This window comes from Symphodus melops, assembly GCF_947650265.1.
Source record: "Symphodus melops genome assembly, chromosome: 4".
NCBI lineage: Eukaryota > Metazoa > Chordata > Actinopteri > Labriformes > Labridae > Symphodus > Symphodus melops.
In genome coordinates this window covers 26088954-26104385 of record NC_136694.1, presented here as the reverse complement: position 1 = coordinate 26104385, position 15432 = coordinate 26088954, and the positions used below count along the sequence as shown (strand labels likewise).

The 15432-nt window shown below is 40.2% G+C and overlaps 1 protein-coding gene across 1 annotated transcript; it reads right to left on the bottom strand.

The window, feature by feature from the left end:
- Positions 1-1060: 1060 nt before the first annotated feature.
- On the bottom strand, positions 1061-11042 carry nudt3b (nudix (nucleoside diphosphate linked moiety X)-type motif 3b). The gene is made up of 5 exons (XM_079342171.1): positions 10527-11042; positions 9151-9261; positions 5447-5491; positions 5268-5352; positions 1061-4977 (listed from the first exon to the last, which is right to left on the bottom strand). Exons 1-5 carry the CDS (start codon positions 10623-10625, stop codon positions 4781-4783), a joined length of 537 nt encoding a protein of 178 aa, XP_079198297.1. The 5' UTR covers positions 10626-11042; the 3' UTR covers positions 1061-4780.
- Positions 11043-15432: the final 4390 nt, after the last annotated feature.

Genomic DNA, 15432 nt, shown 5'->3' with positions numbered 1-15432 from the left:
TAATTAACATCAGTACGCCCATGTTCTGAGTGGCAGGACGGAGGTTTTTATCAATGAGAAAACACCTGTGTGGGCGTTTCCAGATCATAAACTAGCAATAAAGATGCATTAATAAAAAAACCCTCTCTACGTCCTCACACCAGTAAAGTATTATGTGTAAAAATTTACTTAATAAGATTCTGCTTCCCAATTCTATGATTTGAATATTCTGAGTGTCCCATGAACTGTCCTACACTACATAATCTACAGTCAGTACACTGAGCACATTTTTTTTACCCCAGTGAGGAAGTAGAAATCATCAAGCATCTTTATTGCTAGTTTTATAATCCGTGCACGCCCACACCGCTGTTTCCTCATTGATAAAGGCCATCTGAACATGGGTGGAACTGTAGTGAATTACACACGGTGAACTGATCTCTGTTCTAGTTAGATAATTAAACTCTCACTATGGCACACTGCGTTTGTGATGGTTCCTGTATGGATTGTGATGGCACTGTTTTATAGGTCTAGTGTGCTTTGCAGATGAGGATAGTGCTGTTGTCATTTAAAACTCAAGCACTGTACTCAGTGTCCTCTTAACTGTACTGTTTACACAATGTGCTTTCATGTTGTGCCTCAAGGAGCTGCTCTGAACAACATGATGCCACCATGAAATCAGACTTTGTTCCATCCAACCACAACTTCAGTTTGAGTATTGAAAACTGATGATTAAAACTTCGCATGAAAACCAAATTTTCCAAAACATGTAAAAACGTCTGTTGTTCTCTTGTCATTTCTAGAAACCGTTTTACCTCAATTAATTCAGATTTCTTCCAGATGTGTGCAGCTGCTTCGTCAGCTCACATCAAAAGTAAAACCCCCCCCAAAAAGAAGGGTGTTTTCAGGGTGCACAGTGACAGTAAGCAGGACTGCAATACACATTTATCAAACAATATGTAGAAGGGATTTAACATTGAGCTTCATTTAAATGGAGACTTTTGTATCGTATTATTGAATGTTATAACTGAGCAGTTAAGTCTCTAAGAACCAACAGCTTGCTTTACACAAACAATGACGCTGGTCAGAATGTGAAATACTGGTGTTTATTTGTTGGCACATTTATATTACAATCTTCAGTCTTGCACTGGTTTTATTCCACAGTCCCAAATGACAACAGAGGGAGAAAAAAAAAAAAAAAGTCCAGTGACACAAACGCCTCAAAGAACACAAGGATGCCACTTCTTCGAGGCTGAGGTCAACGGCTAGAAGTGCTCGTGTGTCGACACCGTTATTATTAGGGGCTCATCTTTAACAGCTTTTTAATTATTTTACAATTCATCAAGTCATTCAGTTGCCAGAGCGTGCTAAAAGGAACCTGAATGTTACAATCCTTAGCAGCAAAGTGATGTGCTTTTAATAATTTAGCTTTGGGGATGGGGCGTTTTAATCACCTTTGGTAAATTAAAAGAAGTGACGCTCTCGTTCTTTGTAAAGCCTGATCATTTCTTCAGGTTTTTTTTTCTTCCATGTAATTTACAAAAGAGCCAATATTGACGGCAGAAATCTCCATGAAGAATAGGGATCTCCTTGATTACTTCACATGAACATGCAAAGTGGAGTTTTTTTTTTTAATCTCACTTTAATGGCAGAAGTCATCTGCATGTTAAATTTGAAAGGGTTAAAAAAAAAAAAAAGACAGGGACAATTCTCTTTAGATGATGAAAGCCAAAGTGCGTCCTCTGGCTGTAAGGGTGCTGTGTTAGCTATACACACGACATTAGCCTGTCATCAAACACAACAGATTAAAGCGTAAAACAGAAAATAAAACGACGGAGAAAGAACGAGTGGTCATTTAGGATTTAGTCAGCGACTGTTACTTGTGGAGCTCCTCCTCACATTCATTTTGACAGTACATGTCAACCGCATGGAACCGTCCAGAGCAGATCAATGCATCACCAATGAATAACCCAGGGTTACCTTCTGGATTTGTTTTGAAGCCATACACAGGTTCCGTCTTAATTTACAGGTCGATAAAGACTAGAAGGTCTGGATCCACCCGAGAGCTCGCGTGAGGTGCCAGGCAGGGCATCATAAAGCAAGACTTTGGCCACCACACCTTTCTGACACACTGCAATCATTTCTGACAAGGAGACTTTAGACTCTTCAAAATCGACAACTATTACTCAGAGAGAGAGAAAAAACAAACAGGTCTTCGTTCACATATTTTAAAGAGAGTTCGTCTGAAGTTTACAGACCCTCAAACATTTGATGGGAAAAACTTTGATAATTAATACAACCACTGCCCTCACCATGAAGAGATTTCCTGCCATCTTTACCCCGCCGACATTTGATCCACTCAGCTGTCAGTTTCCCATGAGGTCTTTATTTTTCATGTGTTTGGATGACTGAAGTTCTCTGTCCATATTCAAAGAAATACAAATCTCCTGCTGTATTGGGCGCTAATGTTTCAGTCATTTTCAGCTTTGAATGGTGTTAGTCATTTGTAGCAGGCACAGATAGCAGCTAGCTGGTGGACACTGTGGAGCATTTCATTGCTAAGGAAACTAACAATGCAGCTAAAGAAGAGAGGACATCTGCCTTCAGGTACAGATGATTATTTACTTGAAATAAAGAAGCAGGTAAGTTGGACACATTAAGCTTAAAGTGGGGACAAAGATGGATCCAACAATGGTAAATATAGGACTTGTGATTGGTGGAGACCAAAATTGAGTTAAAGACTAACAAAATATTTTTAACATCCAACCAAAATCCCAATTAAATGCCATTTCTACTCACTTGATGCCTGACATGTCTATGGGAGTTGATCCCACATGTCACAGCGTTCTAATTGTTATTCAAGTTTAAATATGGACAGAAAACTACATGAATATATTTTGTAAAGAAACCATTTAAAAAAAAAAAAAAACCTCCATGGGAAACAGTGAGAGTGGTGGGCTGCTGGGATGAAGGACACTGGATCTGCTTTACATCTCATCTATACGTCTTATTTACTCGCCTTTAAGAACTCGGATAAAGATGAGGACAAACCGTGCTGCAATTGTGACTGTTGTAATGTTCCCACCCCACTAGTATGAATTTAAGGAGTTTTGAGAATGGTTGGTTAATATTTGGCATTTCCCCCGTCAGCCTACAGCCACGCTGCTTGTTCTTCAGCCTTAGATCTCAAAAGAAACGTCCCGACAGCTCCAGAGCCAACGCTTTGAGTTCAATCAGTTCAGCCTCAGTTGAAAAGACGTGTACGACTACAGATGTGTTCTGTCATTTGTACTCTCAACCTTTGATCTATACAGAAATAAACAATTTACAATAAAAACCTCTAGCATGCTATCTACAGCGCCTCCAGTTTCACAGTATTGAGCCTGCTGCCTCTCGCCGCATTCGGGCCGAGGGACGCAGCTCGGCTAAAGAGACTTTTGCCGTTACGTTAGAAGGAAAAAAAAAAAAAAAAAAAAAGTACATAACTAGTATCCAAAAGCATTTTACATGTTAAAAATGAGGTCTCAAACTGTACAAGGCTTGTTTGTTCTGCATCTTGCCAAAGACAGCATTTTAGATTCCATTACTTTCAAAGTCAAGCAGGTGTCCAGAGTGTTTTTGGGGATGCAGATTAAATACTTAAAGGGGGGAAAAAAATAAATCGAGACTGCAATGAAAAAGTGCCTGCTAAAGTCACCTGTGCTATGTTACCAACACAATGTAAACAAATGCTTTTAAACCAAACTGAATGTGAGGAGTAAAATACAAAACATGGGTTTTTAATAACTTAAGTGATATGTGTTGAGTTCTGATTTTGAAATTGACTAATTCTACCCTCTCTGTATGTGGAGGAAGACTTTGTAAATCAGTCACATTTAAAAAGAACTAAACAAAAAAAACAAACAAAAAAAAGGATTAAAGAAGGAAAAGACACTGAGGAGAAAGGTGGTTCATGTGTAGGTTGACATTCTTCCACTCTCTTCACTGCAAATGTTTTCTGTTTGAGAGGGAAACTTGTAGTGCTTGGCTAGCTTCCCCAACGAGAGGGAAACACACGTGACACTTGAAATCCAAAGATTAGCGAGGGGCCATATCCATCTCATGTAAGCGACATCATCAACCACAATAAAAGGGCCAAAATGAAGAGAATCCAAACCTTACCAGGAGTCCGTTACGAGTCGGCTTCGGGTCACTCGGGCGAGTGAGACACAACAAAACAGTGCTCATGCAAGACAAGTCACTTCCAACAATTCTGCTCATTCGGATAACAGACAACATTTCCTATCTGCATTACCGGGGGGGGGGGGGGGGGGGGTACACTAATGGGCACATTCATTCACAGAGAAATAAAAGTAGAGATGGAGGAAACGTTTAAAAAGACCACCAAAAGCCTTCAGCTTAAGCACTAAGTATACACTTTTACATTACAACAGTAAAAAGTAGTTCTTGCATTCAATAAACAGCACGCTAAGGGCGCGTTAAGGAAAGAAGGATGGGGAGAGCGAGGGGACATTTCATGCAGTTGTAAGTAAAAAGGAAAAAAAAAAAACAACCAAAAAAAACAGAAAAAAAACAGAAGAGGGGTCAAAAATTACATTTACATTTACAAAGTGTTTCAGACTATTCACCCGACACTTGTCATCAAGTCTGTGCCACAGTTCTGGCACAAAGGAGTTGGCAAGGCAAACCATGTTATTGAGACAAAAAAAAAAAAAAAGAAAGAAAGAAAGAGAGAAGAGAAATGACACAAGTAAGAGCGCAAGTGGTGGCGAAAGCTCCGGGGGTGTCAGGGTTGTGGTTTTAGTTATCTGATGCCCGAGACGGAGCTCTGATTGATGCTGTAGGTAGGGGACAGGTCCCCATCTATCGTGGCCACCAAAGGTGTTCCGTTACTCGTCAGGCAACTCTCCTGGAGAGCCTGGAAGTAGGTGGCCTGCACGGGCTTGTGACACTGCAACACTTGTATGGCATCGTCTATTTTAAACCATTCCCTTTTCCTCCCTGTTGACAGAACAAGATGACATTGTAGGGGCAGGTTGAGACATGTGAGAGATAACAAACACGCTGCAATCAATACGTTGGACTTCATTAGCAGTTCTGCGACGGCCACGGGAGAGGGAACAAAGCTGGTGTTAAGAAAAACTCCCCCTAACAAACATTAAAACTGTCGAGACGCAAAAACAAAAAAAGGCCTGGAATAGAAACATAAAGCCACAGGTGTCATGTGACTGCCCGAGAACTTTGTCCATATGATCCCCATTTATGACGAGTAAACAAACACAGAGCTTTACCAATGTTGACCGAGTCCTCCCAGTCCTCCAGCACCTCTGTGACGATGAGAACGTAGACGTACGTTCTGTGTTTCCTCTCTTGATTCTGTGCAGGGAGCAGAATGAGCATGTTTTTACTGCTCACTTAGAAAACACATCGACATCTAAAAGACTGGAAGAAGAAAAGGAAACAAACGCACCTCAAATACTCCAACTAAGCGACCTAAAGTCCCCTTCACACCAGCCTGAAACATAAAGACAATGATTAAAATAAACACATGACAGAAACAGTGAAGGGTTTTCAGGGAGAGAGACAATCCTTCAGCCTGCATTCAACTTCATCTCATGTTTTTGTTTGTGGGGGGTTTTTTTACCTCAAAGTGTTTTGTTAAGGTTGTACTATTGAAATGTTGTTTTGTGGTTTTGCGTCGCAGTGGATTACATTACATCAGAAGATTGCTTTTATCCCCTGCAAATTCACTCGCTTGTAATTCCCGAGTCCTTTTTCTGAAGCCTCCAAATAACACAGGAGCAAAGCCGTCACAAAACCAGACCCTCTGAATGTGACCCCGAGCTGAAGCCAACTCTTCCACGTGTACGCACACTGTCCTGATTCAGCCCAGCACGCAGATTATCTTTCTGCCTGCAAATTCAAAGAAAGAGACCTTCAGGCCACAGAGAGTACGTGGGGAAAGTCAGCCTACAGGATCGATTTCAGTTTACAGCTTACTGTCTCTTTAAAACAGTCTTGTTCTTTTTAACTTTTAATTGTAAAGGGACCATGTACATTAGGAAACATAAATGTTGCCCCTGGATGTGTTGCAGAGTTAGCTTCGAGCTAGTTTACATCTGGAGTCCCTCGGCAGGCCACATCCTGCAGTTTTCTTCAGTGTGTATTGAAACCTCATTTATTCAACAAAGGATGTGAAAGAGGTCTGAGAGGCCTCTCACAGGTTTCATCGTGACGTTTATTGTGTGTTTGAGAGCGAAGAAACGAAAACACAACCGACACGTTTTTTTTTTTTCTCTGGAGCTGGAGAAACAAACGTTCAAGATTTGTGGTCAGGCAACAAGCGAAAGAATCCCTGTTTGGGTAAATCCTCAGTAAAACACAAACTGCACAAGTTTCTCTGCTCTGTGTTTATAAGCGTCGACTTTTATTAAGTTTCATACACTTCTTTAAAAAAAGAGCATCAACTTGACATTTGATCAAGTGGAATGGCGTTTCCACTTATTTGATTAATTCATTGATTATTCTACAAAATGATCTGCCAATGAATCGGTACAATTCATTAATTGCAGCCATCAACCTTTAGAGCAGTTAAAAAAACAACTCATCACCTATTTTCAGCTATTAAATGTCACATAGTGTCAACTTCGATGCCAAATGTTTGGAGCTTCATAAAAGTTCATGTAAAAATGTCAAAAGACTCTTGTGAGGGCTCTGCTGTGCGACGCCGTTACTCCCGACATGATCCTAAAACTCAAGAGGTGACAACTTGTTCATTTCACACTCCTCGTTACATACTCTGTTCACATAGATGATCTGTAAATTATGGCTCCACCTCCTGAGGTGAGTAATAGGTCAAGTTCGGATACAGAGCCAGGGCACTTGCTGACATCTTTGCAGCTTCTTCTCCAGGTTCACATTTCAGTCTATAAATAAGTGTTGACTGGACGCGCTGTGCCGGGGATTCACTTCATGAACCTGAAGCACGATCGTTTGTAAAAGACCAGGCTCCCCACGAGAAGCTCCAAAGACGAGCCAGAGATTAAGGTGGCCAAAAGTCACACTGTGTTTTTTTTTGTTGTTTTTTTTAAATGCGATGGAGAATGTCTTCCAAAGCCAGTGCTCGTGTAACTGAAGAGTACTGGGCATCGTTTTGGAAGAAGATGTACAACACTGAGGCTAAATGACACCTTATGCAATCCTATCTCGTGTCGTCACTGTGCCAGTCAGGGCCCGGGTACGACTACCGAGCATGAGGCGAGGTTGTGAACAGTCAGATCGAAAAAGGAACTGAGTAACCTTTAGCCTGCTCCTGAGTGCTCCGTCTCGACTCTCTTGCCTGACGAGACTCTAAACCAATAAGCATACGCAATCACCCACTGCTCATATAGAGATCTGAATAAACGCAGCAGGATTAGGATATGTGCTGTTACACCACCGTCCATTAAGAGGCTTAAAGAAGGAGAGGAGGCAGAGATGCATCAGAGTCATCCCAAACTTTCTGAACACGGCCTCTTCCCTCTTTTGAACGAACCCTCAACAGTGACCTGACACAGTGATTGACCCTGTGGAAATGTGTTGGCGAGCAGCAGCAGCGCCCTGCAACTGCTGCCTAAGCTACCACACATCAGGGGCCAAGATGAGGGATGATATCAGCATCCGTCAGTGTGATGGATCACACACAGAGAGAAAAGGCTTTCTGCGGTCAGTGACCCACCACGAGCTGACAGCCGGGTGGGACTCAACGTCTTCAGAGCCCTGCCGCTTTTCTGATCAGAACGCCAAAGCAATGTCCAGCGTGCACACAGGAGGGATGTTTAATGTTTGAACAGAGCACAATCCTTCCAGCAAAAGCATCAACCTCCTGGGTGGATTTTTCCACTGTAGAGATGTGGCCTGTAGAAGTACAATTGTGATTCATAGTGAGCTTCAGACTCCTTTACCTCTTGTACTACTACTAACAAGTGAATATATTTAATATGATTGGTGTGTTTTTTTGGCCTGGCTCGGGTAAAATCCTTTATAAAACATGAACAGGTACAATCAGATAATAAAACGTCCGCTAAGCTTCTTTTTCAAATAATCTGACGCTTGATCATGTTTGGTCAAACAGATATTTAACTTGAAACTGCTTCATGTGTTGTTGTTTATTAAGCATATTTGAGTATTCAAGACAACCCGATGACTTAATGTTTGAATTGTTTTCCCGCGCGTCAGGTCCTTCACAAGACCCGTCCCACATGGACTTATTCTGACACATTGGATGGGAGTCAATTTAAATGTTCCAGCATGTCATTTGACCAACATCAAAACAGCTTTAATAGTCCAAAGTAGTATTATTGATCAGCTACATTCCACTCTCCTCTCGTACCGAGAAGCGGATTCTTTGTTATTGTTGTGTGATAAACTCCCCAAGAATCAGTGCTTCTTTACCGTTTCAAAAAGTTAGTCATAAAGTAAAAACGGCTGCCGCACAGGTTCAAAAATAGTAGGATTACTGGACGAGTCCTGATGCCAACTGTTGGGCTGTGTCAGAGGCATTTTTAAGTCTCTCATAGGTAGCAGAAAAACTTGACCCAAAACGCCACACACACAAATGTGCTCTTTCTGAGGAGGTTGCAGTTTAAAAATGGAACAATCCAAATCATAAAAATAAAGAGAGCTGACTCCTTTCATTCAAACGCCTGAGTTTCTGAAGTGCTGCTGTGAAAACCACTGTTCAATCTCAGTGTGATCTCCTCCAGCACCCAAACACTGCTTTGTAACATGATACTATAACAGGGCTTACATGTTGCTAGGTTCTCTCTCTCTATCTGACTATCCATGCATACAGGATGACTGCACTGACGAAATGGGTTCTGAGAGCAAGGTATTAGGCCCACTGTTAAATACAGACATGATTCAATAGAAATGAAACACAATACATCTTAATAGCCCAGCTGGAAATGGAAATCCATTCTCAGAAACAGTATTCCTGGTTGTGCTCTAAGTCTAGAGAGGCATGTTTCACATCCATGTTTTAAATACAAGGGTCAAGGAAAGTTTGCACAGCCTACTCAGGAATGCTCATACGACAGCATCGGTCAGTCACGAGGACAAAAACAAAAAGTGCAGCCCATATTATCGGCTTAAATGAGATAAAATGATTAAGCACAAAGTTAAAAAAGGACCAACCTCTTCGCACACTTCTCGGGCTGCGGCAACATTGGGCTCTTCCTCGGGCTCCATTCCTCCTCCGGGAACTATCCACTTGTCAGGATGTCGACTACTGCTGACCAGCAACACCTACACGGCAGTCAAAACATGTGTTGAGAGTGTGACACTGAGCAAGATACACAGTCCATCTGTGTTAGATTCAGAAGCAAGAAGACACATAACGACAAGTTTCTTTTGAACTTTAAAGATTATATTTGAGTTATTCTTTCATGTTTAAGATATTTTAATGAGGTCCTCTTGAGCAGAGTTTTCCAGCAGCACCTACTGAGTGGTTCCCAGCAAATCAAACTATTTTTTTTTTTCTTCTAAAATAGCTAAGGTATGAGTCACTGCGTTTTGCTTACTCCACTCAAGTATGGGGAAGTATATGTTTTTAACAATCACATAGAAGAAAAGAACATCCGTGCTTGGCTGAGTGCAAATCTGGTGGACGAGAGAGTGGGTCTATAAAGTTGGTATAAAAAGTTGGCAGCTTCCTGCAGGACACAGATGTGATTCAACTAAATTACAAGACTGACTGTAACCAGAAAGAGGAATTAGTTTAGCCTCAATTCGTCTCCTTCCCCCTGATGAAATGTTTCCACCACAAAGACATCTTTGTGCTAATTGTTGACTGCACATCAGCTTCCTAAATCGCCCCTGATCTCAAATAACCCTTTACAGGAGAGAGGCTCATAAACAGCTGTGTTTAATGAGTAGTTACATGAATCATTTGTTTTGACATTATTTGGACATTACGCCCTTGGGATAGTTCAGATTTCTACATCATTGATGATATGCTATTATAAAACATGCCATCTCCCCCAGTGTTTTCTTTTGGCTAATACGGCTAACGTGCTACTAAAGATTGTTTAGCAATACCAGTTGCTTTAAGCTAACACAACTTAAATGTCACATTTATTGCCAAATACGCTGTAAGAGAAGGTTCAGATCCGAACCAGCCACGTAAGAAAATTAAATGAGGTCCATCTATCCATCCAGCCGTAGCTGGTGACAGTCACCTCTCATGCTGTAGGGTTTGTGGTCGCCGGCTGCCCACGGTAGCAACGCGGCTAATTAGCAAGCTAACGTTAGCGTTGACATGATGCTAACAGACCGCTGCTAAAGAGGCTTACATAACACTCGGGTAACTACGACCTCTAAGTTGTGTTTTAACGCGAACACAGGGGACAGTCAGTGCGTGTAGGACTGAGGGTGAATCGTCGTGTCTTACTGGCACAACTACCCACGCTGTGTGGATTCAAGTAGCGATTTACAAACAGAAAAGACCCCGAAAGCATCTACGGCTGCTAATGCTAGCTCGGCCCGCCGGACGGTCTCATCCACGGACTCACCTCCTCCTCGCTCTCGCTCCTGAAGCACAGACAGGCGGCCCGTTTCTTGTACCCATCCCCGTCGTACGTCCGGGTTTGGTTTGACTTGAGCTTCATCATTTCACAGGGTGCGCAAAAAAGTTCAAAAAGAGTACAGCTAAGTTTTACCACGTGTGAAGACGATGGTTGTAGACGCAAAGTCCTCCTCCGGGGGAACCTCGGCGTTTTTTAGTTAAAAGAAATAACTTCTTCTTCGCTTCATTTTCACAAGCCTATTGCACATCTACGGCACGGTCGCCATTACAAGGAACCGCTACGCCCACAACGTAATCTAACCTTTAATAGCTCAGCGAGCGTAAGAAAGAAACGTAACGTGCACTAGAGAATTGGGGCAACGGGTACGAGGAAAACGCAACAGCACGCTGTGACAGGGAGCACGCCGGGGAAGAAAACTGGCACTTTTGGGCAACGACAAGCAAACCACAGACACTTGTTTGAGCTCAGTGTGTCATATCCTTTTTTCGATGTAAAGTTGTCCTCATAATGTGCCGTCAAAATGACAAAAATACAAATCAAAACAAAAACGTAATGTTGCGTTGATTCTTGAATTTCAGCACCGCCGGTGATGGACAGCGCCAGGAGTGATCCTCTGATTTGATCCTATAAAATGAATTAAAACGACACCACCATTTTTACTTAAAGCATCTCAAAAATAAAATGGTTTGCTTATACATTTAGGGATACCAGCATTTGAGAATAAATCCACTATAACTGCATTACAAACAAAAACGGAACCATTCTCTTGCTATTTTTTTTACATAGACTACTACAAGAGGAGAATATGCCTGTTTACAATGGCAATTTTAGAGTCTGTTGGGCCCCTGTAAGTAACAATCCTTTGGGGGCCCTCCAACCAGTGTGCCAGCATCCAGATGATTCCTCTTTTCCCCTTTTTCTTTGTTTCTGTCCTATAGATTTTTAATTCCTCTTCATTTATCTTTTTTTTAATTTCATTAACAAACTTTTTTTTTCACAGCAATTAGCACATGCAACACTTAGCAGGGAGAATGAGAGTTAGTGCTCTCAGATGGGCCTCCCTTAGGGAGGTTTCCTACAGTCATTTCAAAAATGTGCATATTTCAGGCCACTGCTTCGGTTGAAGTTTGTGTTTAACTTTTGTTCCCCAACCAAGCTATCAGATTTACAAGAACTCCATATTGTTAGTGTCATTATTTCCCACATCCATTCTACACTTCTTTTTTATTTAATAGGTTTCTTCTTTGCTCATTCAAGATGCACAGTTGTCCTTTTTTTCCATCTGTTCAAGTCCAATTCCTTTTACTGCTGTGGCAATCCAATTTCCCGCCAGAGATCGATACGATTTTCCCCACTTTTATTGTGGCTCAGGTTTCTCCAAACACATGCTGACATTTGAAGCAGATCTTACCTTTCGCTCATAAGACACATATTGTGCCTGCTTTTTTGCCCTGAAACACTCAAGTGTCAAACAGGAAAACGATCTTTCCTCTAAATGGGAAAAAGTGATTTAAGTACAATGTGTTTTGGGAATTTGACAGGTTTGTTTTTATAGAAAGACACAATTACAAAATATTTCCCGAAAGGCACCAAAAAGGTTACCAAGCAGCATCCTTCAGTCTTGAAAAATGAAGCCATTTGTACAAGTGTGAAATCCTGCATTTTGTTGAGTGTCCGCTTGAGGCCGACTCCAGGAACACCAAAAGTCACAAACAACACCACAGGGGTGTTTTATTTTTTTAAGTGTCTCGATTTTTACTTCATGATTGAACACGTTATCCATAGTTGGGCATGTAGCTGACATGACTGCCTGGCATATAAGGCTTAAAAATCTTGCCTCAGCTACAGCTCTCAGCCTATCATTAGGCTGGAAGTTAAGTTGAGGTTGGGTTTAAGTGAACAGATATCTCAACATTCAGGTTAAGGTTGTACAAACAAAACCAAGTGCAACCTTAAAAATCAAAACAATAGTTGTTGATAGACCCAATCAGTGTATTATATAGAGAGACAAAATGTATAAAAAGAAGACGGCAAGACCGGTTGAAAGCTTTCCAGAAAATGTATAATCCTACCTACATGGAGTTTAGTGATGAAGGGAATTGTTCTTTTATTTCAAAGATGTAGTTAATGTTTCAATCCATTGCTACAGGGACTTGTTTTGTTTCTTCTTTACAAACTGCTTTGATGCAGGGTTTTTTTTTTTAAATTCTCAGAACTGAAGATACCCTTCCTAAAGCAGCGTATATGTGCAGAGAAGCCCGATGGTTAACCTGCAAAAAGCTGTTTCTCACCTAAAACCTTCAATTCATGTGTCAGCAGGAAGCCATTCTGTCAATGATGAGTGAGTCATTGCTAGCAGAAAAATATGTTCCTCTGACACTTTGTAAAACCAGGGTTTTTAACTTTTGATGTTTTGACAGGAGGATAGTAATGGTGCGTTTTCCGTCCTCGTTTGCACAGATACTAAATGCCTTGTATGGCACTTTAATCTTCTAAAGCTAGCTGAATACTTTTGTGTTAAAGGGATTGCTTTTTCAGCTGCTGATGTGAAGGCTCCAAGGTTTTCAAAATCCACACACTTCCACTTTGTAAAGCAAAATAGTACTTGCTTTTTATGTGTGGAAATTCCATTTTGCCCTGTGTAACAGCACAGTAGAAAAAAGAGGAAGTCTTTGAACTGCACATAATGATGCCTTTCATTTTCAAATAAAAAGCATAGGCCTGTTATATGCAGAAGTACCGCAATAACAATTTACAGTCAAAGCGTTGGTATTCACATTGGCTTGTGTATGTTCAGACTCACTTTACAATGAATTGGTCAATTTAGTAGACTTAAAGGCCTCTGCAAAATAGATGGACTACTCTGCTGCTGCACGTGTTGACAATGAACAAAAGTTTCAATGATCATTTGGAACTGTGAAGAAACTTATTTTTCTTCTTTCTTTTAAAAAAAGATTTATTTTAGAGCATTTGCCTTTCTTTGAACAGAACAGTCAATAGAGTCAATAGAGTAAAAAATCAGTAGAGATAGTGGGGAATGACATGTAGAAAAAGAATGCCTGCTTGGTGGTCGATTGCCTCTGTACATGGTAACCTAACCCGCTAGGCCTCTGTGCCTCTAGAAGAAACACCTTTTGACCACAAAGATGTGCAACCAACATTTACTTAAATGGTGCCAATTACCTAGATTTGTAAACAATTAACCCTTACTATAGTGCACACATAGGAATAGGAACAGAAATCGTGTGAATAACTTTTAATATGATTTGACTAAAACAGCAGAAAAGGAGCACACTCAACAGTAAATAATATTTCAGGTTCACGACCACAACAAGACTGAAAAAGAGTCTGAAAAAGTCAGCATATTAAATGTCCTTCAGGTTTCCTTTATCCGGGTAAGAGCATAATGATATTATGTTTGTCACCCAGTGTGTGTAGCTAAGTTGTTGTTTATATTTTCCAGTAGCCCTATGGCAAATAATATCTTAAGATGGAAGTTACAAAATATAATTACTTGGGTGTTGCCCCAGGCCAGCTATAAGCAGTGGAGATGCATTATTAACATTGGAACATAATTAAAATAAACAGCGTTTTACTTTTTTTTCCCACACAGAAGTCAGGAGTCAAGTTGAATGTATTTTAGTCCAAGGAGGCAAACGTTTTCTCACGCTGGAATTACACATATTCACCACTAGAGGGAGCTGATCAGAGGAGTGGTGATAAGGAATAGATTTTAGTAACAATTTTGCAGCACAAACAAAAATGTGTGCACAAATTCAAAAACATCATCATATTGTATGAAACTCTTTAGTGAAGTGGCTTGAAAATGCAAGATTTAATGATACTCAATTGTGACTCTTACATTTAATATGTTTCATTTTCACAAGATTTTATGTTCAATTACAAACATGTTGTAAAGGTAAAGTGTGAAATAAATCCTCAAAGGTTCACGAACTTCATGAATTAAAGTAACTTTCAAACAAAAATGTTTAAGATAGTGTCTGATTATTTTGGTTGCATTAAATATTATCTTTATGTTTATGTAATTCTAAATTAAGAGAATTTTTAATGAATCCAATTCAACAGAATTAGCCAGTTTTTAGTTGACGAGCACTTCCTGTTATTTTGCGCCTTTTTTCTGCTTTTCAATCCAGCAGCTATCGTCTGGTCACAAGACATAAAGAAAGTGCGAATAATTTAACTCAACAATTTCATTTGGTTGACAAAGGAGAGTTTTTTTATACTGTAATATAACTTGTGGGTGTATATGCTGTGTGTAATATTTACAGTCTATGATGCTACATTACAAAACAAAATTAGCAAGCAAAGTAATCCAGAGAGACAGAGACACTGTTGAGGTAAACTATGCATGTTATGTTAATGCAGGCTGTAGTGTGATGGTATTGCACCACGATATCAGAAAGATATCACCAGTATTTGCACTAAGAAAACAATAAGCTTTATTTGAAAGTTGCATTGTAAGCAATTGCTGTTAATCTACGGCCAATTTTCAACACTAAAATACTGTTTTGATCTAAAACAATTAAGAACTGTAGTTAGCAATGCATTGTGACGCTCACAATGAAGCAAAATGACAAAGGCCATAAACAGTATACTGATGTTTTAAATTACAGGACACCACAGTATTTCTTTTTTTTTTTTTTTTAAAGAGGGTGTTGCCTTGAGAACTTGGAGCGCAATCACTAGCGTGGGATGTTAGATTGTATGTTTTTTGTTTCTAAAAATAGGCTACTGCTTATTTCTATATATACTATACTATACTACTACTATCTATCTATCTATCTATCTATCTATCTATCTATCTATCTATCTATCTATCTATCTATCTATCTATCTATCTATCTATCTATCTATCTATCTATCTATCTAT